General features: G+C 47.0%; 4 protein-coding genes and 1 long non-coding RNA gene across 12 annotated transcripts in view; 3 read left to right on the top strand and 2 right to left on the bottom strand.

The window, feature by feature from the left end:
• The first annotated feature begins 154 nt into the window (after positions 1-154).
• On the top strand, positions 155-6,310 carry LOC142893228 (uncharacterized). Of its 4 annotated transcripts, XM_076033594.1 has the most exons (7): positions 155-613; positions 1,272-2,537; positions 2,618-2,728; positions 3,385-3,517; positions 4,340-4,456; positions 4,539-4,617; positions 6,013-6,310. In XM_076033594.1, the coding sequence occupies exons 1-7, from the start codon at positions 604-606 to the stop codon at positions 6,085-6,087; spliced, it is 1,791 nt and encodes a 596-aa protein (XP_075889709.1). In that variant the 5' UTR covers positions 155-603; the 3' UTR covers positions 6,088-6,310. The 4 variants fall into 4 exon arrangements, 3 of the variants coding, with proteins under 3 accessions (XP_075889709.1, XP_075889711.1, XP_075889710.1); XR_012927666.1 differs by lacking the exon at positions 3,385-3,517 and having other exon boundaries at positions 159-613; XM_076033596.1 differs by lacking the exons at positions 4,539-4,617; positions 6,013-6,310 and having other exon boundaries at positions 158-613; positions 3,467-3,517.
• A 664-nt stretch (positions 6,311-6,974) lies between these two features.
• bicral (BICRA like chromatin remodeling complex associated protein) lies at positions 6,975-14,945 on the bottom strand. 4 transcript variants are annotated; one of them, XM_076033583.1, is made up of 13 exons: positions 14,769-14,945; positions 12,511-12,564; positions 12,300-12,345; positions 11,885-11,933; positions 11,694-11,762; positions 10,305-11,567; positions 10,153-10,210; positions 10,034-10,074; positions 9,887-9,936; positions 9,044-9,189; positions 8,863-8,957; positions 8,660-8,762; positions 6,975-7,988 (listed from the first exon to the last, which is right to left on the bottom strand). In XM_076033583.1, the coding sequence occupies exons 3-13, from the start codon at positions 12,338-12,340 to the stop codon at positions 7,537-7,539; spliced, it is 2,367 nt and encodes a 788-aa protein (XP_075889698.1). In that variant the 5' UTR covers positions 12,341-12,345; positions 12,511-12,564; positions 14,769-14,945; the 3' UTR covers positions 6,975-7,536. The 4 variants fall into 4 exon arrangements, with proteins under 4 accessions (XP_075889698.1, XP_075889700.1, XP_075889699.1 ...); XM_076033585.1 differs by lacking the exon at positions 14,769-14,945 and adding an exon at positions 14,613-14,726; XM_076033584.1 differs by lacking the exon at positions 14,769-14,945 and adding an exon at positions 12,796-13,186.
• A 694-nt stretch (positions 14,946-15,639) lies between these two features.
• tbcc (tubulin folding cofactor C) lies at positions 15,640-17,173 on the top strand. Its single transcript, XM_076033607.1, has one exon. It carries the CDS (start codon positions 15,887-15,889, stop codon positions 16,931-16,933), a length of 1,047 nt encoding a protein of 348 aa, XP_075889722.1. The 5' UTR covers positions 15,640-15,886; the 3' UTR covers positions 16,934-17,173.
• A 753-nt stretch (positions 17,174-17,926) lies between these two features.
• Positions 17,927-23,290, top strand: prph2a (peripherin 2a (retinal degeneration, slow)). The gene is made up of 4 exons (XM_076033608.1): positions 17,927-18,458; positions 18,535-19,386; positions 21,028-21,274; positions 22,894-23,290. The coding sequence occupies exons 2-4, from the start codon at positions 18,806-18,808 to the stop codon at positions 23,098-23,100; spliced, it is 1,035 nt and encodes a 344-aa protein (XP_075889723.1). The 5' UTR covers positions 17,927-18,458; positions 18,535-18,805; the 3' UTR covers positions 23,101-23,290.
• LOC142893235 (uncharacterized) overlaps positions 21,704-24,778 on the bottom strand; it is a 5,114-nt gene continuing 2,039 nt past the window's right edge. For both annotated transcript variants that reach the window (XR_012927674.1, XR_012927673.1), the window contains exon 3: positions 21,704-22,986. This is a non-coding gene — a long non-coding RNA (uncharacterized LOC142893235). The remainder of the gene's footprint in view (positions 22,987-24,778) is intronic.

Raw genomic sequence — 24,778 nt, 5'->3', positions numbered from 1 at the left:
TTTGTGAAAGACGTCACTGTATTTTGCGTCACTGTGTCCAACCACAAGTCTTCCAGTGACACATTTAGATAAAAACATAAAGTAAAAATCAAAGACTCGGGTCGCCTTCTAGTGTTTTGGCCGAAACCGGAAGTGGAGCGGAGTGCCCCATCTCACTTGATGATTTATGGCAGGAAGTTGTCTCGCCACACCTACCACACGTTCTTTCAGACGACACACGGCCACGACGGTGACGCACGACCTTTTTCTCTATGCCGACCAGCTCACTGAACATTCGTCATTACTGCAAAGATCCGTTTTCAGCGTTAGCAACTTAGCATGCTGTTATACTTTTGTTTTACACTCAGGCACCTGGAGCGCCACCTAAGGGCGACCCTTCTCTCTCTCTCTCTCGCCCTCTCTCTCTGTCTGTACAGTGACACTTCAGCACGTGTTGCATGACTTTGGTAGAAGTTAGTAAAAGTCACACCGCAGTGTTTGACTACTAGCAGCGTCGCTGCGACCACAGCGGTCACATGACCTTTTAGTGTCGCCTGTAAGCGAGGTTACTCTGGTCGGGATCATGCTGTACCCTGATTGGTCGTTTTACAGGACGCGTGCAAGATGAGTTGCGGTAAGTAAGCATGCGCGCGCGTGCACACAGACGTACACTCAGCGCGAGGTCGATAACCATTGACAAAAAAAACAAAAAAACAAAACGGAAATGTCAGCCGACTGTATTAGCAGCCAGGACTGAGGGTTGGAGTTCGGCGACAGTGTTTTCCTTTCTGTGACTCCCTCGGTCACTTCATCATGAAGAATGTGTTTGCTGAAATATACTTTCAAAGACTGGTGAATTGCTTGGTGTTATACTGCTATTCAGAGCTCACTGCTTGTATCATCAGCGAGTTTTGAAACATGCCCGACACACACACAACACAAACTCTCTCTCTCTCTCTCCCTTTGTCGGGATAGCTGTCAAACTTCGATGACGTCACGGAACCCTTTCTGAACAGCGGATCCTCTTTCATTCTGTTGTTGTCTATGACGTTTTATTCTCTTTGTAGATACATTTTTCACACAAGTAAAACAATTAATGTATAGATTATTTTGTTGACTTATGTGTTCCTTGTTTGGGGTTAGTCTTTTTCCATTATTTTTTTTTTTTATTTTAAAGTGGATTAAAAGTGCAATATGGAAAATGAACGTATCCACCAAAGAAAGGATTATATTTTAACCTGCGTGTCCTACTGCTCTCTCTTGCTCTCTCTCTCTCTCTCTCTCGCCCTCAGATGTGTGTCCATTCTGCGGGAAAACGTACAAAAGGCTCAAGAGTCACCTGCCACATTGCAAAGCTGCGGCAAACTCCAAAACCCCTCCAGGCCGGAACGACGCGGCAGCGCGGCAGACGAAGACAAAGAAATCTTCTCCGCTGGTGTCAGACGAGTCGCTGCTGGCGGCGGCGACCCCGCAGTCGAAAGAGAGTAAGAAGGCGTCTCGGCTGGTGACAGCACCTGCAGCATCTTCCCAGAGTGGAGCTCCATCGTCTCCCTCACAGTCAGTGTCCCAGAGTTCAGCATCGGCGAAGAAGAAGAAGAAACAGAAGCTGTCAGACCTGATCAAGGCTGCAGCCGCAGCAGCATCGTCCTCCTCCACCTCCTCCTCTGCTCCTCTCACCTCCTTCTCTGCTCCTCTCACCTCCTCCTCTGCTCCTCTCACCTCCACCCAGTCTCCTCCTGCTGCCCCCAACAGCCCCAAGCCCAAAAAGAAGAGAGACCCTAAGTTGACGGAAGACCCAAAGACCAGTCGTGTCCCTCATCGAGGCTTAGTGGGAGGAAATGAACCTCCTTCTGAGGACTTGGCAGGTCCTGGAAGCTCCGGAACGGCTGCGCCGACCGGGCCGGGTCCTGACCGAGGTGATTCCGTCCGTCTGTCTGCAGATCTCAGACCACCAGCTGCAGCTAAAGTGAAGCTTTCAAGGACCAGCGTGGCCTCTGCCAACCTGGACTCTGAAGCAGGTCAAAGTGGAGACGACTTCTCTGGGACCAGCAGGGGAACTGAGGATTCATCCATCAGTCACCTGACCTCAAAAGCAGGAAGTGGTCACCAGGTTGCCAGGATCACACTCAGGGATGCTAAAGCTACGCTGGGCCGCAACAGCAGCAGGAGGGCTGACTTGCTGCACCAGTTTGTGCCTCCTGGTTCTGGAGCTGAGGTCAGAACTGTTGCCGACCTCAGCCGGGTCTCACTGCAAGCGGAACCGAACCTGCTTCCCAACATTTCTTCATCCCTTCTGCCACTTGTTCAGGCTAAAGGCTCCAATCGCCAGCCCCCAACACGGCACGTCCCTCCTCAGGCGAGCCAGGCCACGCCCAACCCTCCGCCCCGAGCCGTCAGTCTAAACGAGGCGCTCCACACTATCTCGCCCATCCTCAGCCCGTTCCACAGGCGCCATCCTCTCCCTGCAGGACCGCACCTGTTCCCGGGGGGGGCGCAGCGTCAGACTGAGCCCGGTGGAGGGAGCAGAACATGGAGCACCAGCGGCGGAGGAGCTACAGGTCGGTGGTGTTTGAGGCGGAACGTGGCGAATTTGAAGGCAGCGCTCTCAGTTTCATTGTCGGTTCTCGTCAAATCGCAGGTTCTCCGGAGCCGCAGCGTCTCGGTCAGGTGACACTGAAGGAGTTACCTGATTGGCTGGCCGGCCGAGCTCCTCGCCGGCCTAGGGATTTACTGAACATGCTGCAAAAAGGTAAATATTTCAAAGTAGTCATGCAAATTGTAAGGAAAAAAATATGAACGGCAAGTTTTTGAAAAATCTTAACATTTGTTAAAAAAAATCCAGATGAGACTCATCTTTTCCTATTTGTTAAAAATAAACAGTCTTGTCATGTTATCTAAGTTAATGTCTTGTTTATGTTGCAATAGAAATGTCTGTTTGTGGCTGTAGACCACTGACACACTGTGAGCACTGAGAGATAAGCTTGACACATGACATGGAGAACTCTGCTCATCTTTTTTTATTGTATGAACATATTTATCATGAGCAGTCAAGGACACACATATATGTGTATGTGCACGGTACGTCACAAAAGTGAGTACACCCCTCTCGTTTCTGCAAATATTTAATAATATCTTTTCATAGGACAACACGAAAGAAATGGACGGAAGAGGATTAGGGCCACAAGAGAAAAAAATGAAGATGGATTTTTTTTTTTTCAAGTTTCCAATTCGAGAATTAAGTTGAAATTTCAAAATTAAAGTCAAAATTCCGAGAATAAAGTTGACGTAAAAAAAAAAAAATGAATAAAATTCAAGTTTTGCAATTAACGTCAACATGAAGTAAGTCAAAATGTACAGAATAAAGTTGAAAGGCTCTGCGCACAAGTCTAGTGGAGTTTTCACCAGTTTCCAGATTACTGTGGGTGAACCTTGTGGGATACACCTGGCAACTTGTCCAGGGTGTCACCCTGCCTTTGCCCTATGACAGCTGGGATAGGCTCCAGCAGACCCCCGTGACCCTGCGCTCGGGAATAAGCGGGTATGGAAGATGAATGAATAATGAATACTTTTAACTGTGGTTAAGTGGGTTAATCCACCATCCATATCAATAATCTCTTTTTAACCTCGATTTTATTCACAAAATTTCAACTTAAAACGCGAAATGAAAACTTTAATAAAATTCTCTGTCCTTTTTTTTTTCCTCTTGTGGCCCTAATCCTGTGAAATGACCATTCACACTCACACCCTTCGGACAATTTAGAGTGGTCAATTGACCTCACATGCATGTTTTTGGACTGTGGGAGGAAGCCGGAGAACTCGGAGAGAACCCACACAGACACAGGGAGAACATGCAAACTCCACACAGAAAGGTCCCAGGCCCGGAATCGAACCCACAACCTTCTTGCTGCGAGGCAGCAGCACTAACCACTGTGTCACCAAGTCACATGACACCGGCTTAACTTAGTGGTATACTCACTTTCGTTGCTAGCGGTTTAGTTTCACCAGCTGCACACTGAATACTTTACATTGTAGCAAAATTACTTCAGTGTTGTCCCATAAAAATATATAATTAAATATTTGCAGGAATGTGAGGGGTGTACTCACTTTTGTGAGATACTGTGTGTACTGCACACGCACACGCACACACACACACCCACACCCTCCTGCACTTGGGTTGCTGTTGCTCTCCCAGCTGTCATGGGGAGAAGTCAGGCTTCCACACAAGTCGCCCAGGATTGAACAACCTTCTTGCTGCAAGGTGACAGTGTTAACCACTGCACCACTGTGTCGGCACCCTCACTGACATCACTGTTGCGGGTCACCGATATTGACTGTGCGACTCGTGTGTATCCCACATCAGGCTGGCAGTGGTACTACAGGAGGTACATCGACGTGAAGAAGGGAGGCGTGGGTGGACTGGGCATGTTGCTGGCAGGATACTGTGTGCTGAGCTACGCCTGGAGTTACCCGCATTTGAGTAAGTGAGAAGCTGATTTGATGGCTTTCAGAGGTTTGGCAGATTTGATCTTTGACTGTTTCTAGTTTGTTTTTTTGTGCAGAGCAGCATCGCTGGAGGAAGCACCACTGACGCTGAGGGATGAAGCTTTTGCACTGCCTCTTTTATACAAGACTGAACCAGTGAGTGGATGCTCACAACAATGTGAATTTTCCAAATTGTCATTTATAGAGCAATTTTATTCTTGACCAATGTGTATCTAGAAGAAAGTATTTTTGACATCAAAGATCAGAATACATGAATTAGCTGGATGATATTTATTAAATTATTTGTAGTAACTTTGTGACGTTTGCATCGTGTGTGTTTTGTTTTGTGTTTTTAAACGGTTTAAAAGAGATCTGACAGAAGAGTGATGTAGACGTGCTGAAGGAGATTGTGAGCTGCACCACTTTCCTTTTGTATTCAAAAATGAATTTATTGTTGACTCTCCTCACTGCTGTAGTGAACACACACACACACACACACACACACACACACACACACACACACACACACACACACACACACACACACACACACACACACACACACAGGCTACAAATAAAGAAAACCACAGTATCTTTCATGTAACATGGTTCTGTCCTGACACCGTGTCTTCGCCAACACAATAAAAAATAAATTTCATTCTTTGACTTTTTTTTTGTTTGGTTTACATTCTTTTTTTCTTCTCCATACAAAAATTATAAATATTTTGTGATTCACTTTTCATTACTTTTTATACAAAAAAACAACAAACTGTATAAATCAGATGAGACACAAAAAGAAAGAAAAACAAACAAAAACTACAGTGAAAATGGAGGCAGAATTATAAGTGCGTCTCGGCTGTGAAACAGGCAGGAAAAGCACAGTTTGTCTCGACCAGCCCTCACAAACTGATATGCATCAAGATAACGCAATGCTTTGCGAACGACTGACATGCCAACACAAGAAGTTCCAGGTACAAACTGTTGAGGCACAAAGTCCTGCAGCGACCACCAGAGGGAGCAAACACACCTGTTTTCTCTGAGTGGCTGCCGATGGATAAAAAGATTTACAGACACAGAAGAAGTGTGCAGGCTGCAGCGGCCACTGGCACTCAAGCACAAAACAAAGTAATAAAATAAATGTGACTACCTCATGAATAAAAGGCCTTCGGTTCTGCTTCTGGAGCTCATTGGCAAGCAGAGTAGACTGACAGGTGGACAGGAGGAGGTTGGCAGCGGCCAGAATCCACTCTGAGATGGTCAGAACACGACTCAGCTCAACTTTGGTCCTGTGTCGGGTTTGGAAGAAGGAACCATTCTTGTGGACAACACGGGTCCGGAAAAACAAAGTTTTAAAAAAACACGACAGACGATTTCACAGACGAGATTTAAAAAAAGGTCGTCGTCGGCTGCTACTGAGCTAATTGACGTTTAAAGTGAGGCAGCATTTGGAAAGAAAAACGACAGAGAGAAGAGAAACAGAAGAGTGATTGTGGAGAGGTGCACCGCCCTCACCTGTCTGTCTGTCTGTCTGTCTGTCTGTCTGGGTTTCAGTTTGGTTGTGCTGCTCAGAGAGAGAAAGGCGGAAAATGTGGGAGACGCTCTGGAAAGGAACAGCGGGTGAAGTGAGGGGTCGGGGGTCGTGACCCCAGATCTCCACCCCACACAGGTAGTGAAGCACAGACATGATCAATACATCCTTAGAATAGTCGAGACAAGCAGAGAAACACAAACATACAACCGATGACCATCCAGGGCCGTTCAAACAAACAATAACATGTTCACAGAGCAAGAGAACGACAATACGACAACGTTTAAAATGTCATTATGAATGCCCCCCCCCCCCACACACACACACACACACTAAAATAAGAAAAGCTTCTAAATTATTTCTTTTAAAAAAAAAGATCTATCTTCCTCAATCTGAGGACTTGAGCTGCTCTGATGACATCACACACACACACGCAGGCGGCGGTGGCAGCGGCCGAGAGGGATGTCCGGTGGGAGCTTGCATACCTTTAAGGTACAAAGGAACCAAATAAAATGCAAGAGGGAAATGTGACTAAAGTGACAAACAACAAAAAAACAAACAGAGTTTGGTTGACACTGCTGGGACACGTCGTGGTTGGCGGGCAGCAAAGGGCAGCTGAGGGAAACGGGGGGCAGTAGGGGGCAGCAGAGGGTCCTGATGTTTTAGTGCAATTTTAGTCTGACTGCTGAGCTGTGCACCATGAGCCTCACCCTTCTACTGGGAAGCGTGTGTGCGTGTGTATGTGTGTGTGTGTGTGTGTGTGTGTGTGTGTATGGAAGCACTGCAATAGCCATTTTGCTACGCATGGGTTTAAACTGCACTAATTCTATACACACACACATTTTTAAAATCCCCGCCTCTTCTTCATGTAAACACTTGTTGGGGGGAGTAAAATCAGGCACAGAGTCATGTTTTGTCATTTTGTCCCATGTATTTTGTCAGCAAAAGTTTACAGAGGGGGGGGGTCATCAACTGGCACAACAAGGTCATGCGTGTGTTGAGAATATCTTAGTTTTTTGTTTTTTTTTCATTGTTGTCTTCTGATTTTTTTTTTCATTTTTGCTGACTTCCTGTCCCATTTTGTTAAGATAAAATAAAATAAAAGTGTGTGTGTGTGTGTGTGTGTGTGTGTGTGTGTGTGTGTGTGTGTGTGTGTGTGTGTGTGTGTGTGTGTGAGCTTCCTCCGGGAACACTCGTCTATGCTTGCCAACGATACACCCGCTGAGCTCCCCAAGAACAACAACAACAACATCCCAACAACCTCCAACTTGGTGTCTCATTGCATTGCACACATGCCCGGATCTCGACACCGTAAAAAACATAACAAGTGCCAATCAATGTGTTCGCCAGCGCTGCGGTGCGATGGGAGCCTCTGTGACCCCGACGACAAACCAGGAAACGAACATTGCATTGGGGGAGGAGGGGGAGGAGGGGGGGCGCTACGTGGCACAGGTAGTGGACTGGACAGTCGACTCTCTTCACTGTGAAGAACAAAAAAAAACATTTTGAAATGTCCAAAACCAAAGGTGAGCGATGAGGAAACAGTCTTAACATTCCAGGATGCTGTTGACTGCAGCCTCCAGAGCCGAGTCCGTGTCAGGTTGGCTGGGCGGCGAGGGCGGGGAGTACTGGGGCTGCTGGGAGGTCAGGTGGTGGTGGGACACCTGGTAGTGAGTCTGCGGCCCCGGGCTAGCGAAGGGTGAGCGGTTACCTTGCAGGAGGCTGCTGGCGCTGCTGGTGCTACTGGGCTGCTTCAGTTCCAGGACACTCTTTGTTTGCAGAGGGTGGAGCCTGACTGTTGCGTCCGTGCCGGCGGCTCCGCCCCCTCCCGGGTCTCCGTAGCCGGGCTGAGAGTCAGTCCTGTACGGCGGCTCGCTGGAGCTCCAGTCTGATTGGCTGAGGCCGCAGCTGGACAACGGCCTCGGCGGTGGCGGCGGCGGGCTGGGTTCCCGGAACAGCTTGGATTTAGTCCCGCAGCAGAAGTCTTCCAGGAAGCCGTCTGACGACAAACACAGTGCAATGTTGTTGTGTATCAGTGGGGAGGTGTGGGGGGGATGGGGTTGAGATTTTTATCCTCTATCATTCTGTATCGATAAAAAAAAATTCTGAACGTTTCCTCCTTCACTCAGAGGCTTCCTTACACATTTGGCCATGAGTGAGAATGAATACATTAAGAGAGTGTTTTTATCATGAGGCTAAAAAGTGTCATTTTATTTTTGGTTGTTGGTGTGCCATGGGATGTTTTTTCAATGTAACAAATGTGCTGTGGCTCAAAAAAAAAAGAAATCATGCAAAACACTCATTTGTGTTATTTGTGTGAAATGTTCTTTGTGTAAAAGGGCATTATCACTTCTTGTACAACCTGAGCATGAAGAAATGTTGAACCTTTGGTCTTCAGTTTTGCAATAGCAGAGGTTTTTGTTTACATCATTTGAACCCGTAGATAGAGCGTTCAAATTGGGGAAAAAAAATAACTTGCCTAATGATTAACACACTCTGCACTTTATCAGCTGCTGAATCGAGATTCATTTGAATTGAGAATCGATTTTGAATGGAACCGTGACCTCAAGAATCGAATCAAATGGTGAGATCCCTCAAATATCCCTCCATTTATCAGCACAACACCTTTGTGCACTCTCTCACTCCCCTCACTCCTCTCTCTCTCTTTACCTGGGTCCACTAACACCATGCGCTTGTCCTGCGTCAGGTTGCTGCGCTCCTCCTGGTTGAAGGTCCGATCGATCATCACCATTTCCGACGACGGGCTGAAGCGCTGCGGTCGAAAATAAGAGGGGGGGAGGGGGGCAACCTGTATATGAATGCCTGCATGAGTGCATGTGTGCACCTAGCGTCGTGGCGAGCGGCGGCCTCACCTCAGCCTCCACCAGCAGCAGCCGCCGGTACTTGTTCACCATGCTCTGGGTCCTCTTCAGCACCTGAGTGGCCACCGCCTCAAACTCCTCATCCACTGCAGGGGGCAAGGAGGCAGAGCTGCTCATTGGTCACATTTTCAAGGGGAAATATGTACGTCCTGGATTGAGATTGAGGCTGCACCTTGTGAGAACTCATCCAGGCTGGGCGGAGTCCCCTGGAACACGTGATATGGGAGGAGCCTCTGCAGGGCCTCGTCGATGGAGGAGAAGCCACGGCGGTCTGGGTTCTGAACCCCAGTGTGGTCCCTCCTCAGCTGCTGCAGAGTCCTGGACAGACCGGCGGAGAGGTCGTGATGTGGGAGGGGCGACATGAGAGGGAGAGCAGCGCAGGGCAGGGCAGCGAGATGTCTGCCTTTCTAAAAATTTAACAGCTTTCACAGTAAACAGGTAATATTTGGCACGCAAATTCAGCACCGTTGTCAGAAACCAAAACCGCACAACTTTGAAAATGGGCTCCAGAGTGGGAAAGCTTGAAAAACGACGACACAGACAAACACAGGATTTTATTGTAAACTATGATGTCATAGCCCCACCCAACCTCGCAACCTCAGCTGACCGTAAATAAGAAAAGTGGGAATACGCTGCAATACCTTTCCAAGCTATCACGAATAGAAATATAAAAAATACAATAAATATATAGATAAAAAATAATAGACCTTTTACTTCTTTTTCTGTTTTTGTCTTTTTGTTTTTTACTGACAAGACTTGAAATATGATGATGTCATACTGATGTTTGTGTCCTCTGACATTCACTAATTGTCTATGTTTGCATATTGAAATTTGAAATAAGGATTCTGATTAAAAAAGGGAAAACTTTGAGACGCAGACAACGACTCATAACAACAACAACAGTGACGAGCAACAGATTTGCTACAAAAGATGATCATCTTCTGCTTCTCCTCCACGACCACCAGCAGCAAACAACAGCGGTACATTAGTAGTTTAAAAAAAAACAATAACTCACATTCCTCCTTTGGTCGGTGGTGGAGGGGCGGGTCTCTTCTGAGCGCTGGTCTGTGGACGGAGGAGTGCACACAAACAGCCTCGTGGTTACACACACTCACTAATACCATGTACACAAACATAGACTCAGAGTGAGTGAGTGATGTACCTGAGAGGTTAGCGTCGGCTCTTGACTCAACGTCGACGAGACTGTCAAGTAAAAAAAATCAAGTTGAGGAGCTGCAGACTGAATGTAAATCAGTAAATAAAAACGAATGAGCCTGTTACCGTGGACGGTGCTGAGCTGCACCTGGCACTCTTGTTTGATGGCAGGTGATGAGGAATTCTAAAGCAAAATAATACACATATATGGATATGAATTGTAAGTGTTGTGGGTGAGGTACTCAGGAGGAAGCAGCAACACCAGGGTGTGATTGTACCTGTCGGAAGTCCTGCTGCTCTGCTGTCACAGCTCCAGGCAGCGGCGACTGGGAGGTGGAGTTCTGGCTCTGCGTCAATAGCAAGCGCTGAACGGGGCTCGCCGCCACCTGACCCTGACCGCAGACCCCCGTCACGGCCGGGCCCACTAGGGTCAGTCGCCCCTGCACCGGGGTGGAGCTGGTGCAGGTGACCCCGGTCCAGGTCTGGGTGACGGACCCTCCAGCCTGACTCCCGGCGACGACCCCCGGATTCAGGATCAACGGGCCCCCTGGCGCCGCGCTGAAGTTCTGGCCTGTGACGATTTGAACGGCGCCCTGACTGGTAATGAGGCCGCCGGCGCTGGGCTCGGCCGAGCTGCTGTGAACGCTGCTGGCCGGCGTCAGCGCCAGAGAGCCAGGCAGCAGGAACTGTCCGGCTGCGAGGCCAGTCTGAGTCTGTGGCGCTGGCTGCTGCTGCTGCTCCAGCGGCGGTTGCACCACGATGGATCCGTTGGCCGTGTACTGGCCACCGGGAGCGGCTGCGTTCAGAACGTTAGCAATGGTGGTGTTGGCGGGCTGCAGACCCAGGCTGTAGACGGTCTGAGTGCCGGCCTGGAGAGGTTTCGGCTGGATGGGTCTGACCAGCGTCTGGGTGCCACCTGGGCCACGCTGGATGATGATGTTTTGCAGAGGGATGTTTTTGAAGGGTAAACCCACTTGGCCTATCTGACCTGGCGTCGGAGCGTACACCTGCCCCCCGCCTGGAGTCCCTGCTGCAGGTACGGGAGCCCCGGGTCTCAGCACGATCTGAGGAGGCCTCTCCAAGTTGCTCAGAGTCATGACTCCACCCGCTGTCCCGAAGGAGCCCAGCACCTGGATGTGCTGGGCGGAGCCGTTGGGCAGCTGGGACACGCCCTGCAGGAAGTGACCTGATGGAAACGCAGCTCCCGCCGTGGTCACCACGCCCCCGCCGTAACCCCCGGAGACCACCTGGGAGGGGAAAGGGGCCGGCGCCTGCACCAGGGTGGGGGCAGCCTGCGAGTCCAGCAAGGCCTCCTGGGCCAGCGTCTGCTCGGTGATGTCGGCCTCCATGAGAGACTTCTGCAGGATGTCAAAAGGTTGGTCCTCTCCCCCGAGGTCCACCCCCCCGGGGGAGGTCCCTGGTCCCAATTCATCCTCGATGAATGAGAGGCTGCTGGAGAGCTGGAGGCCTGCCCCGGCTGAGTCCTCGCCAAACTGGCCCACTGAGGAGGAGGCTTCCTTGAGGCCGCTGTTGGAGCCAGCCTTGAATGAAGGGTTTGGAAGGGAGACAAAGTGAGAACCCCCATCATCTGACCTGAATACAGAACGATCACATGGTTCAGCGTCTTCAACAACAAGGTCATGCAGTGTGAAACGGGGTAAACTCACCGCGTTGTTAGCAAAGAAGGATCCATCCGACCCGTACGCTGCTGCATTTGTTACATCATCCTCCTCAATCTACAAAAACAACACAGTGTGACGAAGTGAACTTGAGGCACCAAACCTTTTGGTGACTATTCAAACTGATTTTTTCTTCTAAGAATGGGTGATTGTGAACACATTCTGGTGGAGTCACTCACAGCCTTGCTGTTGCTTCCATGGAGATAATCGTTCAATGCGTCCACATCTCTGAAAAAGGTTATATAAGAGGTCTTAGGGCCCAAGAGACAAACCCTTTCATTCACATTTGTGTTTTTTTAATCCCTCATAACCTGGGCCAGACCAGTGGATTATCACTGCACTACATCTACAGGGCTTTTCTGTTGTTTTTCATTTCCATTTCCATTTAACATAGCTCAAAGTAATTATTTTTGTCTTGTTTGTTTAATGGTGAACATTTTTTCCCCAGGCAAAAAAATGAGTTGTTAAACTTTACCTTAAAAAAGAGAACATTCACCATTACAGAAATAAGACAAAATCTCAAGACAAAAAGTCGTTTCATCTATTCAAAGTCCATTCAAAGTTATCTACAATGTCAAATGTCACATTTTTTACCCTAAAATATCCAGAAGATGACGATCTTCCTCATCATCCATGACACCTGAAAGATTACGCAGGGACAAAATGTTGCAGATGAGAAGTTGGACAAAGTTACAAACTCATTTGTACTAGTGCATATGTAGGTTGTTTTTCCTTTTTCAGAACTTGTGTGAACAGCAGAGTTCATGCTGTATCATTATTTCAGTAGCAAGGACATCCCACTTACAGATTTCCTGCAGGAAGCATGGATTCAGTCATTTAACACCATTTGTGTCCTTGTCTGCAGAGTGAGAAAGTGCATTTAGTCACATTGTCAAACTTTAATCATAGTTGCGGGAGTGTTGCAGAAGGAGGCGGACAGGCAAGGCAACAAGGCCAGAGAGATGGGCGTGGGAGAAAACAGACTGGAGAGGAAGTAGTGTGGGGGGGGGGGGGGGGGCAATGAGTGCGTTTATTCACTGCAACAGGAGCCGTGTACGTATTTTCTGAGGAGGATGGCCTCGGTTCACACCTATAGACGTGTGTCTCTGACACGCAGCTCCCACCCATCACCCTCACACTCTGGTCCACATTGGTTGTCTTGGCCGTGAAGGGAAAATAAAGTCCACCCTTCTCTTTTTAGACCTTCAAGTTTGCCTTTCCACCCCTCACAGGGGTCACAGGCTTTATGTTTACCTACTGTGAGGTATGATGCCATTTTAGCTGTTTGTGACACAAATAGAGGGGAAAACATGAAAAGAATGTGTCGGGGTTATTTGTTTTAAAGACAGGGGCAGGTAAGATCTATTTTATTCTCCTCTGAATTTTTCTTGGACTCCTGCCCAAGAGGAAGCACGTTGTGGGAAAAGAAGTCAGAACATTGCAAATTATTTGTGCAACTGAATGACAATTTTGTTCAACATTTGCTCCGTTTCAGTGGGGTTTCGAGTGGTGGAGGAGGAGGAGGACTGAAGTGTGCGCCGCAGTGAAACAAAATGGCTGTTCTTGTGTCAGCCCGTCTTCTTCACTACCGAAACACGTTCGGCCTCCATCTTTGGCTGCAGGAGGGGAACAAAGGAAGACAAGAGTCGTCCTGTACAGGGCAGCGGGGCTGGAAATGACCGCACAGCGACTTTAAAGTCCCCCCAAAACACGATAAAGGCACTACTGCCTAACTTGTATAAATAAAAGCTGTTGTGAAGCACAGGCGGGCTTCGTGTACGGATGGCGAAGACGGGTCAAAACGCGGTTGTTGTTGTTCAAGACATTTTATTCGACAGGACTTTTGAGTTGAGTTTTGTGGTTAGTTTACACCAAGAGCGTTGAGCTCTTTCCCAACACAATAACGGATATCCGAAGAATAACGTTTGTTTATTTCGCTCCAAGGACCAACTTTTGGCTGGGAGAGGAAAACATTACCGAATTGCTCCGCTTAAAGGGGAGAAGAAAATACCGTTTCTTGAAGCAACGTTAGCTGTGTCTACACAGAGCCCGGCGTCAGCATTCTAAAAAGACAACAATTTTAATCCTCTATGAAGATGCACATACGTCGCCAATTTTGTTCATGTCGGCCAAAAAACGCAATACATTTTCACACATTTGAGCTTTTTGAAAAAAGAGCAATTTCGATGGAATGATGAGCCTGTGAAATCCTCCCAGGAACGTTCAGCCCCGACGCGAACCAAGCTAGTGCTGCTGAATGGCGTCGCCGGTTGTTGGTTCAGTGTGCTCGCGAGTTCTATTTTCCCCTCCCAAAAAATATATAGGCCGAATCGACTGACAGATAATAGCATTCAAGCCGCACAAAACGTCCGTCGACAGCCAGTCCACGATTGCTCGTCGCTGACGTGTTCTGCTGCCGTCCCCGTACGAGAGGCTTCCATTGTCTGTCGTCGATGTGGCTCATCAGCCAGCGCGGAAAAAAACCCGTCACATTTGTTTCAATATGTCGAGCCATCGTGTTTCGATCGGGGAGAGAGGGGGTTCGGAGCTAGGTAGGACGCTTCCCGGTCTGACAGCTTCTCCGAGAAAAAGGCTGCGGACCACGGGGGGGAAAAACCCCGACAACCGCCGGCCTGGTCCGGTTAGCTAGCCGCGTGATGGCTGTGGCGCCTGTCTGGAACGACGACGGCAGGAATTGGTCGAAAATGCCGCGGCACTACACGTCGTCCAGCCACACAAATTAATCCCGATAAGCAAAACATAAAGGCGACGCAAAAGAGGCAAACCCTTTTTTCTACTCCTGTCTCACTCCTCTTGAAACCCAATATCTCCATTTGGCAACTTTTAATTTGCTCCCCCCCACCTCCTCCTTGTCCTCCTCCTCCTTCTTCTCCCTCTCCCACTCACATATTTTCTCTCACTGTCCCTGTTCTGTCTCGGATAGATTTTTCTCTCCGCTCAGACTCACTACCCTCCCTGAAGGAAGGGAGGAAGGAGGCTGTGTGTGTTTTTTCCTTGAAATTTTTATCACAAAATTATAATACACTCAAAGGGGAAACTCACCGTCATGAAAAAGCAGTGCCTTGTCAACGGGGTTTCCTCGCCATCACCGCACGGGTTGAAGGGGTAGTGCAGGGAACGCGGCAGCCCTAGTCACCAATCCACGGCGGTGGAACGCGGCTGGCCGAATTTGAATAGGTAAACGACGAAGCACCAGTATGACATTAATTAACAAACTAGGCATATGTGTGTTTTGGTGCAATTTCCACCATATTTTGTTCCCATGAGTTGGAAATAAATACAGTATGTTCAAATCACTATCAACAGTAGGGGGCGGGCCTCTATTGGACACACCTTAACGTAGTCCAGGTAGTGCAGATTTTTTTTCCTTTTTTTTTACGGCTATAAAAACGACTACCACTGACGCCAGTTTCACATTGCCACAATTTCTTTTTATCGGTATGCGCCCCAGGAGTCACATACAGACGTGGTAATATTGTATTTTTAAATTTGCTTAAACATTTGGCCTGTTCCCTGTAGGCACAAGAATGAAAGTATCATCTCATTTTACACTATATTAAAGTCCTTTTTATGAAGAGTTTAAAAAAAATTGCATGACTGGACTTTAAACATCCTTGTGTGTGATTTTTTTTTTTCTGTTCTACATTAAACATTAGAAAGGCAGTCAGTCAAATGTATTTTTTTCAAATGTAATTGTACGGCTGTGACGAAGACCGTGGTTTTGAAAGAATAATATTACTGAAGGCAAACCTAAACCAGCTGCTTCACACAGTAATTAAAGTGATGGGGGTGAGAAATGACACTCCCGTACAAAAGATTTTTATTTTATTTTTTTTAGGATAGTGTAATTACGTGTAATTAGGTAAGCAAGGGGAATACCTTGTATACTCCGAGTCTGATTTGCTCCAGTCAGAGAGGCGTTACATGGTTCCCATAAAAGATCTAAGAGAATCTATATGCATTGTGAATCTCCCGAGCCCATGTCGTCAGTCAGTCCATTTTAAGTAGCTGATATAAAACTACTGTTTTCTTCCATTTGGGTTTATTTACCCTATATAGTACCCTCCTAGACAACAGGGGGCAGTAAGCACGACTCTCGTGGTTTGACTCAGCAGGGAGACATGTGACGTCACTTCTGCAAGCGCCGACAGTCCAGCAACATGGAGGAAGTAGCCGATGTGAGTGTTGAAAATGTGTTTGACGCCGAGCGCCGCGCCGCCAAGATCCAGGAGCGACTCCAGAAGCGACACGAGAGCAGGGTGAAGGACGCCGAGCGGAGGAGGGAGGACAAAGAGAGCCACGCTGTCGCCGAGGAACAGAGCGAGTACTTCTCCAGCACCTTCGGCGCCGAGCGGGCCTCCATCGAGGAGCTCCTGTCCGGCTGCTCCGGGGTCGAGCGGTCGGTGGGAACCGAGCGGCTGGAGGAGGCCACGGCTAAAACCGCCCAGCTGCAGAAGTTCCTTAACGACAGCACCATGTTTCTGACCCCGCACGTCCTGGAGAAGGCCCAGACCGCTCTCCAGAAGCTCCAAGCCAGCCTTGCCGAGATCAGGGAGGAGCTCCTGCCCAAGAAACGATTCGCCTTTCGATCTCGCACGAAGGCTACTGACGACGTCTCTGCTACTGCGGCGGCGGCGCCAGACACGCCCTCCCCGGCTGCTGCTTCAGCCTCTGGCTCGGTTAACCAGGTGGATGGAGCTGCAGCCCCTGAGCAGTGCGGCTTCTCCAACATGGACGGTGTGTCTCTGACCAAGACGGCCGAGGACATTCAAAGGCGAGACGTGCTGCTGAGTCACCTGACTAACTGCAGGGTCCGCATGCATGGTTCTCCCAGCACACTGCATCTCAAACATATCGACGGCTGTGAGATCCTGTGCGGCCCGGTGTCCAGCTCGGTGTTTGTGGATCAGTGCAAGAACAGCACACTGGCTTTCCCCTGTCAGCAGCTGCGGACCCACAACACCACAGACACGCATGTGTATTTGCACGTCACCAGCAGAGCCATCATCGAGGACTGCCGGGGGGTCGGCTTCGCCCCGTTCACCTGGTCATACCCCACCCTGGAGGAGGACTTCGCTGCGTCTGGCCTCGACCAAGAGCGCAACAACTGGAGCCAGGTGGATGATTTCAACTGGCTGGCTGCAGGAACCCCCTCCCCAAACTGGACTGTCATTCTGGAGGCAGACAGGAAAACGAGCTGGGACTGATAGACCACTGTCATGTTGTTTACCTCTGTGCACTTTATGGTCAAATCCCACAAAGAACAAAAACTTACAGAATGTTATTTAGAACTCATGCCTGTTTATTCTCAAACACCGACCTCGGTTTCTTAATGTTTAATCAACAGCTTGCTGTGTTAATCTCCAATTCAAGTCACTGACTGAATATAAGTCTGTAATCGGAATGTTGACCAATGAATTATTAAACAAATCAACGTACCTTTTTGACACATATTGTCTTAAGTGCTTTGTTTATTTTGAAGTTATGTGAGAACAATTGAGTGCTAAACATTGATATATTGAATTTGGTATGAATGTCTGCATCATTTGTCAGCCAGTTTCCATCACTGCTTCTCCTGTTGTCAGGGTGGTGGTGTGGGGTCACACCCAGGACAGGTCGCTTCTTCATCACAGAGTATGTTTGTCTAATGTGTGCTAAAGAAAAATAAACATACTCCCAATTTACAAAACACTGCTCAGACATTCTTGATATATTTGCTGTTTCTTTTATCAATTTTCTCAGAATTCTCAATTCACATCAGTAGAAAAAATACAAAAATATATATTTTTGTGGACAAGATGAGAGGAGATGATTGTGACCTTGAACATTTAAGTATTATGATATATATATATATATATATATATATATATATATATATATATATATATACATATATATATATATATATATATATATATATATATATAGATAGATAGATAGATAGATACGTATATATGTGTGTGTGTGTGTGTGTGTGTGTGTGTGTATACATATAGATGCTTGTATAAATATATATGCATGTATATATACATATCAATGAAGACACTATCTGCACAGCATTCGACAAGAACAGCTACATAAAAGTGTTGGAACGTGGCTTCAATCGTCCACGTCAAAAGTCTGCAGGTTCTTGGCTTTTTTTCCAGGCTGGGTTCTACTAACAAGTGAAGAGCACTTTTAAAAGTAAAAGTTGATGAAAGTGCTTGTTGCTTTACTTCTGAGTGATCAGTGATCACCTCTTTGTTCCTGCTTCTTGCACACAAGTTAATGACTTGACAACCAGCTTGGTTCTGTAAAGGGGAGGCAATTGATTTTTAAGCCTCGAAGCTCTTTAATTACTATGAGTGGGTTACTGGGACATAAGCAGACCAACATCCGGCCAGCGGTGAACTTGTAGACCCTGCGTGTGACTGGTTGGGCTCCATTTCCATTATTAGCACAACTTTCATGTCCAGGGTCTCTTACAGGCATCAGATGACGCCATGAGGGCCCCTGGTGTGCTCCACCAAGGCAACCATGACCACGTGAACACACAAAACCAATTATGGGCCCTTGCAGCAGCTTACGATAGAGCTCATCTTGTGAGGAAGGATTTCTGTAAATTGGATCAGGCCTCTTACAGGAGCTTAACATGACGTACTGCAACTTTGAGTTTAATCATGAGGATCGGCGACTTTCCTTCAGCTCCCCGGCACAACGCAGCACCGCAATTAGCCTCACCTGTGTGATAAGGTAGGAAAAAGACATTGAAAGTAAGTTTGGATTCATTTAGATATTTTGAAATTTCAAATTTGCGTCACAATGGAAGAGGCCAAAGCCCTGGAGAAGTAACCCTCCAGCGCTGCTCGTGCTCCTCTGGGTTCCTCCACCTCTGCTGTTTGGCTCTGGGATGGATTACAGTCTGAGCTGAGTCTCCTTTCCTGCTGGACCACCCCTGATAGAAGAAGAAGAAACTGGGAAGAGGAACTGCAGCTTTGAAGGACAAAGAAGTTCTCTTGGAATTTTGGAGCATCTCCTGCTGAAGAACACCACTCGAGTCTTTCTCCTCCACAGGCAAGGGCTCTCACACAGGTCGAGCCATGGCTCTGATGTTGGTCAAGTTCGACCTGAAGAAGCGGGTAAAACTCGCTCAGACGGTCTGGTTCATGTACTGGTCTGCCGTGATGGCCGGTGTGCTGGTCTTCAGTATGGGCCTCTTCTTCAAGATTGAGCTGCGAAAGCGCTCAGAACTTATGGACAACAACGAGAGCCACTTCTTGCCCAACCTGCTCATATTCATGGGTCTGGTGGCCTGTGGCATCAACGCCTTAGGGGGCAAGATCTGCTACGACTCGCTGGACCCTACCAAGTTCGTCAAGTGGAAGCCCATGTTGAAGAATTTCCTGATCTTCTGCGTGGTCTTCAATGCTCTGCTGTTCGTGACGGCCCTACTGTGCTTCGTGATGAGGATCCCCCTGCAGTTCACGCTGACCGAGGGCCTGAGGAACGGCATGAAGTTCTACAAAGACACAGACACACCCGGGCGGTGCTACATGAAGAGGACCCTGGACCTGATGCAGATGGAGTTTCGCTGCTGTGGGAACGACAACTACAGAGATTGGTTTGAGATCCAATGGGTGAGCAACCGCTACCTGGACTTCAGCGCCAAGGAGGTCAAAGAGTAAGTGGCAAGTAGGAAAATAAAACCTAGTCTGACCTTCAGGTTGTAGATAGCTGGTGTGTGATTTGATAGTGATGTGAATGTCAGTGGGTGCATTATTGCAGTGCTTTATGGATTGTCCATCTACATTGGAGCATAAGTGTATTTGAAGGTGGTTCAGAGGAGGTGTATCGTTCACTGTAGTTCACAAAGGATTAGCATCAATGGGATGGAGTGGGGGGCTTCCCTGGAACCAGGACGGAGGAGGTTACCATGCAGTTTTTTGGACAAAGCCAGAAGAAGGGTCCTGGTTGACTCTATGCACAGGCCATGAGATCAATTCCTGAATAGATACCAGTCTGGTTCAGATTTGTTAAACTTCTCTAAATGTGTTGAGATCCTCTTGGTCTCTTCAGTATCGCCCCCGTGTGAGAGAGTTGTAAAGAGGTCAGTTTTAAGTGTTGACTGATGACTAGATTTAATCTCCAGGATTACCGCGTAAATTGCCTTCGAGACTCAGTGTCCTGACCAATCAGCAGAAGAGCTGGCAATGTTCCCAAGTTAGCACTCTCCCACAGTTAAATGCGTAATGTTGTCTAGAAGCTGTGCAAACACTGAGAACCACATTACAACACGACCTTTCCCCACAATTTATTATCATTAATGATAATAATTACAATGAGCAAAAAATATTTAAATTAATTTAAGCATAATTAGCCAGAGGTCTCATCAAACTCTAAATATTCACATCAAACATCACTTAACCAATACGTTAAATCAATGACTCTTTCAGAGGTGTTTCCCAGTCGGAGCTTCTTGTTCCATAAAATTGACCCAGATAGGCCCTAAGGTGTTAATGTGAGCAGAGATCACTGAGCCACCTCTGATCTTCTCAAGTCTTTGTGATGGACCTGTGCGTGTTTTTCCGCTGACCTACTACTATCAATCCAAACCAAGACAGGGTTTTAATTTGGGTCAAGCTCTTGAAATAAGACAGATTTCACTGATGGGATATTTGCAGACTTACTCATGAAGGTTTTTGTTTTCTTTTATCTTTTTTTTTCAAGTTCATACCTCCCGAGGGTTTTTAGGACAGAAGTTAGGATAAAAAGAGAAGCAGTTTTTACGTGGAAAAAACATGAAATACAAAAAGAGATATTGCAAGATGCCCTGCGATGAAGTGGCGACTTGTCCAGGGTGTCACCCTGCCTTCGCCCTAAGACAGCTGGGATAGACTCCAGCAGGCCCCCGTTACCCTGAATAGGAATAAGCGGGTATAGAAGATGAATGAATGAATGAATATTGCAAGATACTGTTGAAAATTATTTTCAAAGTCCCTTCAGCACTGCTTCTGTTATACATGTCTTGCTTTGTTTCCATAATTTATGTAGAGAGCACAGTGCTTTGTCAGTGTTTTTGAGATGTGGCGTGGATGTTGGTGGGATGAAGGCCTGGGACGACTTGTGTTCCGAGGGAAACGCCCATTTATTTGCTTTGAATGGCGTCTGAAAAAAAAACATGAGCCACAGTTATTTTTGGCAACTCTAATATTGACCCGGTTGCCTTATGTAGTTCCCCGACCTTTGACCGCCCACCTCACTCTCACCTCCCTCCCATCATAACGTGACATAAACACAATGACCCTCTACCTCATCCTCTTAGCCGCATTGGCAGCAATGTGGACGGCCAGTACCTGATGGACGGCGTGCCGTTCAGCTGCTGCAACCCCAGCTCCCCACGGCCCTGCATCCAGGTGCAGATGACCAACAACTCCGCCTACTACAGCTACGACCACTACACCGAGGAGCTCAACGTGTGGAAGCGCGGCTGCCGCGAGGCCCTGCTCTCCTACTACGGCGGCATGATGACCACCATTGGGATTCTGGTGGTGCTGGTCACCATGCTTGAGGTCAGAGGTCATCATGAAAAATCACACACACACGCACCAACACAAACTCACACGTGAAACTCTCCAGCTACGACATTCATTCTGCGTTATTGGCCCAGTGTTGATCTTGGAAGCAGACACATCAGGCAACAGCATTTGAACAATTATTTTAAATGATTATAGTTTATAAGAAAACAATTATTTAAGAGTTTTCATCCCTGATGATGTCATCTGAAACTTTTGGTTAATTTCTTTAGAGGAAAGAAAATGAAACAATTAGTCACAAATATAATTAATACATTTGAAAAGCCAACACAACATTATTCTGGATATAATAATAATAATAATAATAATAATAATAATAATAATAAAAAAAAATTCTGTGTTTGAGAATTTATATGGGGAATGTAAACCATGTCAATACCTTAATAAAATGAGTACATAAATTGACGCACAAAATTGAGCAGGAAGATTCAAACCGCCACAAGTTGCTTTTATATCCTAAAGTCAATCCTGTAACCAACTCTTTTGGTTACATTTTATTCGTGCAAACTGGGTAAAAACGGGTCTTTTGGGTCAAACCTTTTAAACCAGGGGGTCAAACATCCAAGTTAAGTAACATTAACAGAGAAATGTCATCACTTGCTAGATAGTTGGGACTGAGTTCAGCACAGGACAGTGATGGGAGGTTATAAGCCAAACATAAAGCCGCCATGACACAGTTGGCACTTAACTCCAACACTGTTGCACATGCACGCATACACACACACACACACACACACACACACACACACACACACACACACACACACACACACACACACACACACACACAATATTCTTCCTTCCAAAACAACCACGTCCTCATTCTGAGTGTCACGCCGTCTGTCCTCCTCCGTTACCTCCTTTACCCCACAGCACCTTTGGCATCTTATTGGCTGAACCTCACCTGTTACTTTTTAATCCCTAAACTCTCTCCAGAAACCCTGCTGGCAGCATCTGCTATTTGTTGTGTGTCCTGAAGAATCTGTTTAGCTTTTAACACAAAAGAGGGGGCTGATACGACAACCTGTGCATCGCCACAAATCCGCCTAACAAACTCCCATCCTAAAAAGATGGATTCTGGAGACACTCTGGAGGCCATGCCGCCTCTCAGCCAAGAGGAGTTCCCGGTTTAATAGTTACGCAAGCAACTCTATGCTGAGACGGGTCAGAGTCAAGAGTTAATCTGATGGGAGGGGAGCCGCTTCCTGCTAAAGGCGTCGGCTGCAGCAGGCTCTAATTACTTCTTACAATTCTTGGTAGTGAATAAAATACTGAGGCAAGACACTTACAAAAAATGATGCTACACTTATTGTTTTATTGGCGCACAAATCCAAAAGAAGTTGCAGAAGATTGCTCTCGTCGTACTGCAAACATTCCACATATCACTTCATTTAGGCAGTCACAGCTGTAAGCAATATTATATTATGAATAAAAATTCAATAGTTGTTATTTTAAGGTACTTAAGGGTATTAATAATGTTTTTTAAGCTTTATTTAACCAATGTGTGTCATGTTTTCAAATGTGGATGAGTGCATGTGTTTACAGTTGCAGGGAGGATTCATTTTTCTGTTGTTTCTTGTCCCCGCACACTGCAGGTGGCGGTGACGGTGGGCCTGCAGTACGTCAACAGCTCCCTGTCCACGCTGGCCAACCCAGAGGACCCGGAGAGCGAGAGTGAGGGCTGGATCCTGGAGAAGACAGTCAAGGAGACCTTCACTGACATCATGGACAAAATGAAGGCTATGGGCAAGGGCGGCAAGGTGGAGGAGGGCGGGGAGACAGCGGTGGCCACAGTGAGCTGAGCTGAACCTCTTTCGCCAGAGCTGGATCCGCCCCCCCGGCGGAGCAGGGGGGCGCTTCTCCCTTTCACAACATTTATCATGTAGATGCTACGGACACACACACATTCAGCTATAACCAAACCACTCTGGACTCTTCCCGAACACACTGCTGTTGTCTACACACAAAAATGCTGATTAGCTTAGAATAAAAGTAAAAAAGAGAAGAAGAGGAATAAAAATCCCTCTTCTGAGAGAGTTACGCCTATTTTTGCAGCAAAGTGCAAAATGAACAAATTGAATGAAAATCGGCAATCACTAGTCAATATTTTATCCTCCCTTTTCATTTTTCATTGTATAGTTTGGAGGAGGAGGATGGTGGTTGCCATGCAATCCCCCCTTTTCAAAGATGGATGTGCTGATGGCAGGTGTTAACACTCTTTTAGCACACTTGTTTTTACTTCAACTGTACTTTGGGGGGAGTAAAACAAAAAAAAAAAAAATGAATTAACTACCCGTCCACCCGCCCGCCCGCCCGTCCCTTCATTGCACAGCCACCTTTTCTACACTCTGGCCAACCTTTGGCCCAGAGGAGGCTTGAACAACCTCCGGAAGATGGAGTCCAATTCAGCTCAGAGTGAATTATTTGTCACAGCGCGGTGAGTCTTGGGAATCGGGGACGTGAGCCCCAGAGAGCGGCAGGCCTGAATCCAAACCTGCAGAGGAAACGACTGAAATTGGCAGCTAAGTCTTGGCCCCGCCCCCGCCACTGTAGCTCCTCGCTCATGTCCCCCCCTCCCCTCCCTGTGCGGTTCACTACCTGTACATTGACACATACACATGTATATTCTAACCACTGGCTTACTGTATTTGTACATAGTGTAGAAATGAAAATTTATCTTTTTTTAACAAACAAAAGAATGTATTTAACTTTTAAAAAAAAAATTCAAATCTATGTAAAGATTTTTTTTCCATTTGATGGTTTTTGTGTGTTTCTGTGTAGAGGACAAGTTTATGCTGATTGTACTGGCGAATAAAGGATTTTAGAGATGTGATCTGACTGAGAAACGAGGCCCCTGTGTCGTCATGACCTTGAGTCACCCTGAGGAACCTGAGATCAAGAAGCAAAGCATGCTGGGAGAGCCACAGGGTTCCTGATTAGTCAACAGGATGAGGGCAATTATGGCATTACTGCTTTCACATGGACATGGGATGACTCTTCACATGTACAGCGCACGAGTGTCCGTCTCTCTGTGTGCGCGTGTGTATGTGTGTGAGTGTGAGTGTGTGAGTCAGGGGATGAGAAATATTGATGAAAAGATTCTCCTACAGAGAATCTCTGGATTTGTTTGTCCTTTTGACAATATTTCACGTCAGAGGAAGTAATAAATAAAGAATAAGAATAACAGTAACTAATGAAATAATAATAAAAAAAACAATAAATGAACCATTAAGCTCATTCCAATTCACAGTGCCGAATTATAAGGTGCTGCCACAATCTTGTGCATCACATATTCTGCTATATACAGTATTTTAAAAACATATTTATATTTTCAGACATCAATGAGAGCCAATAGTAGCAGCTGGAGGGATGCGAAAGGGCTGCAAGCAGTCAGCATAAATGGTACGGAGGCCAACTCTGTGCGGTATTTTTGTTGGACCAAAGCACATAACCAGCACTGAGCAGATAAGAAGCCTAATC

Source organism: Nelusetta ayraudi, unplaced genomic scaffold (assembly GCF_046127955.1).
Source record: "Nelusetta ayraudi isolate G7.1 ecotype Tasmania unplaced genomic scaffold, CSIRO-AGI_Nayr_v1 ptg000042l, whole genome shotgun sequence".
NCBI classification, from domain to species: domain Eukaryota; kingdom Metazoa; phylum Chordata; class Actinopteri; order Tetraodontiformes; family Monacanthidae; genus Nelusetta; species Nelusetta ayraudi.
Note: the sequence above shows the minus strand (reverse complement) of the source record. Positions and strands in the feature narration are given on the sequence as shown.

Coding starts and splice junctions, on each gene's coding strand:
- LOC142893228 (XM_076033594.1), top strand. Junction 2,538..2,617: donor CAGCGGCGGAGGAGCTACAG/GTCGGTGGTGTT, acceptor GTCAAATCGCAG/GTTCTCCGGAGCCGCAGCGT. Junction 2,729..3,384: donor ACTGAACATGCTGCAAAAAG/GTAAATATTTCA, acceptor AGTTTTCACCAG/TTTCCAGATTACTGTGGGTG.
- bicral (XM_076033583.1), bottom strand. CDS start 12,340: ATGGATGATGAGGAAGATCGTCATCTTCTGGATATTTTAGG. Junction 11,763..11,884: donor ATGGAAGCAACAGCAAGGCT/GTGAGTGACTCC, acceptor TTGTTTTTGTAG/ATTGAGGAGGATGATGTAAC. Junction 8,763..8,862: donor TGCTGCTGGTGGAGGCTGAG/GTGAGGCCGCCG, acceptor TTTCGACCGCAG/CGCTTCAGCCCGTCGTCGGA.
- tbcc (XM_076033607.1), top strand. CDS start 15,887: ATGGAGGAAGTAGCCGATGTGAGTGTTGAAAATGTGTTTGACGCCGAG.
- prph2a (XM_076033608.1), top strand. CDS start 18,806: ATGGCTCTGATGTTGGTCAAGTTCGACCTGAAGAAGCGGGTAAAACTC. Junction 19,387..21,027: donor AGCGCCAAGGAGGTCAAAGA/GTAAGTGGCAAG, acceptor TCATCCTCTTAG/CCGCATTGGCAGCAATGTGG. Junction 21,275..22,893: donor TGCTGGTCACCATGCTTGAG/GTCAGAGGTCAT, acceptor CGCACACTGCAG/GTGGCGGTGACGGTGGGCCT.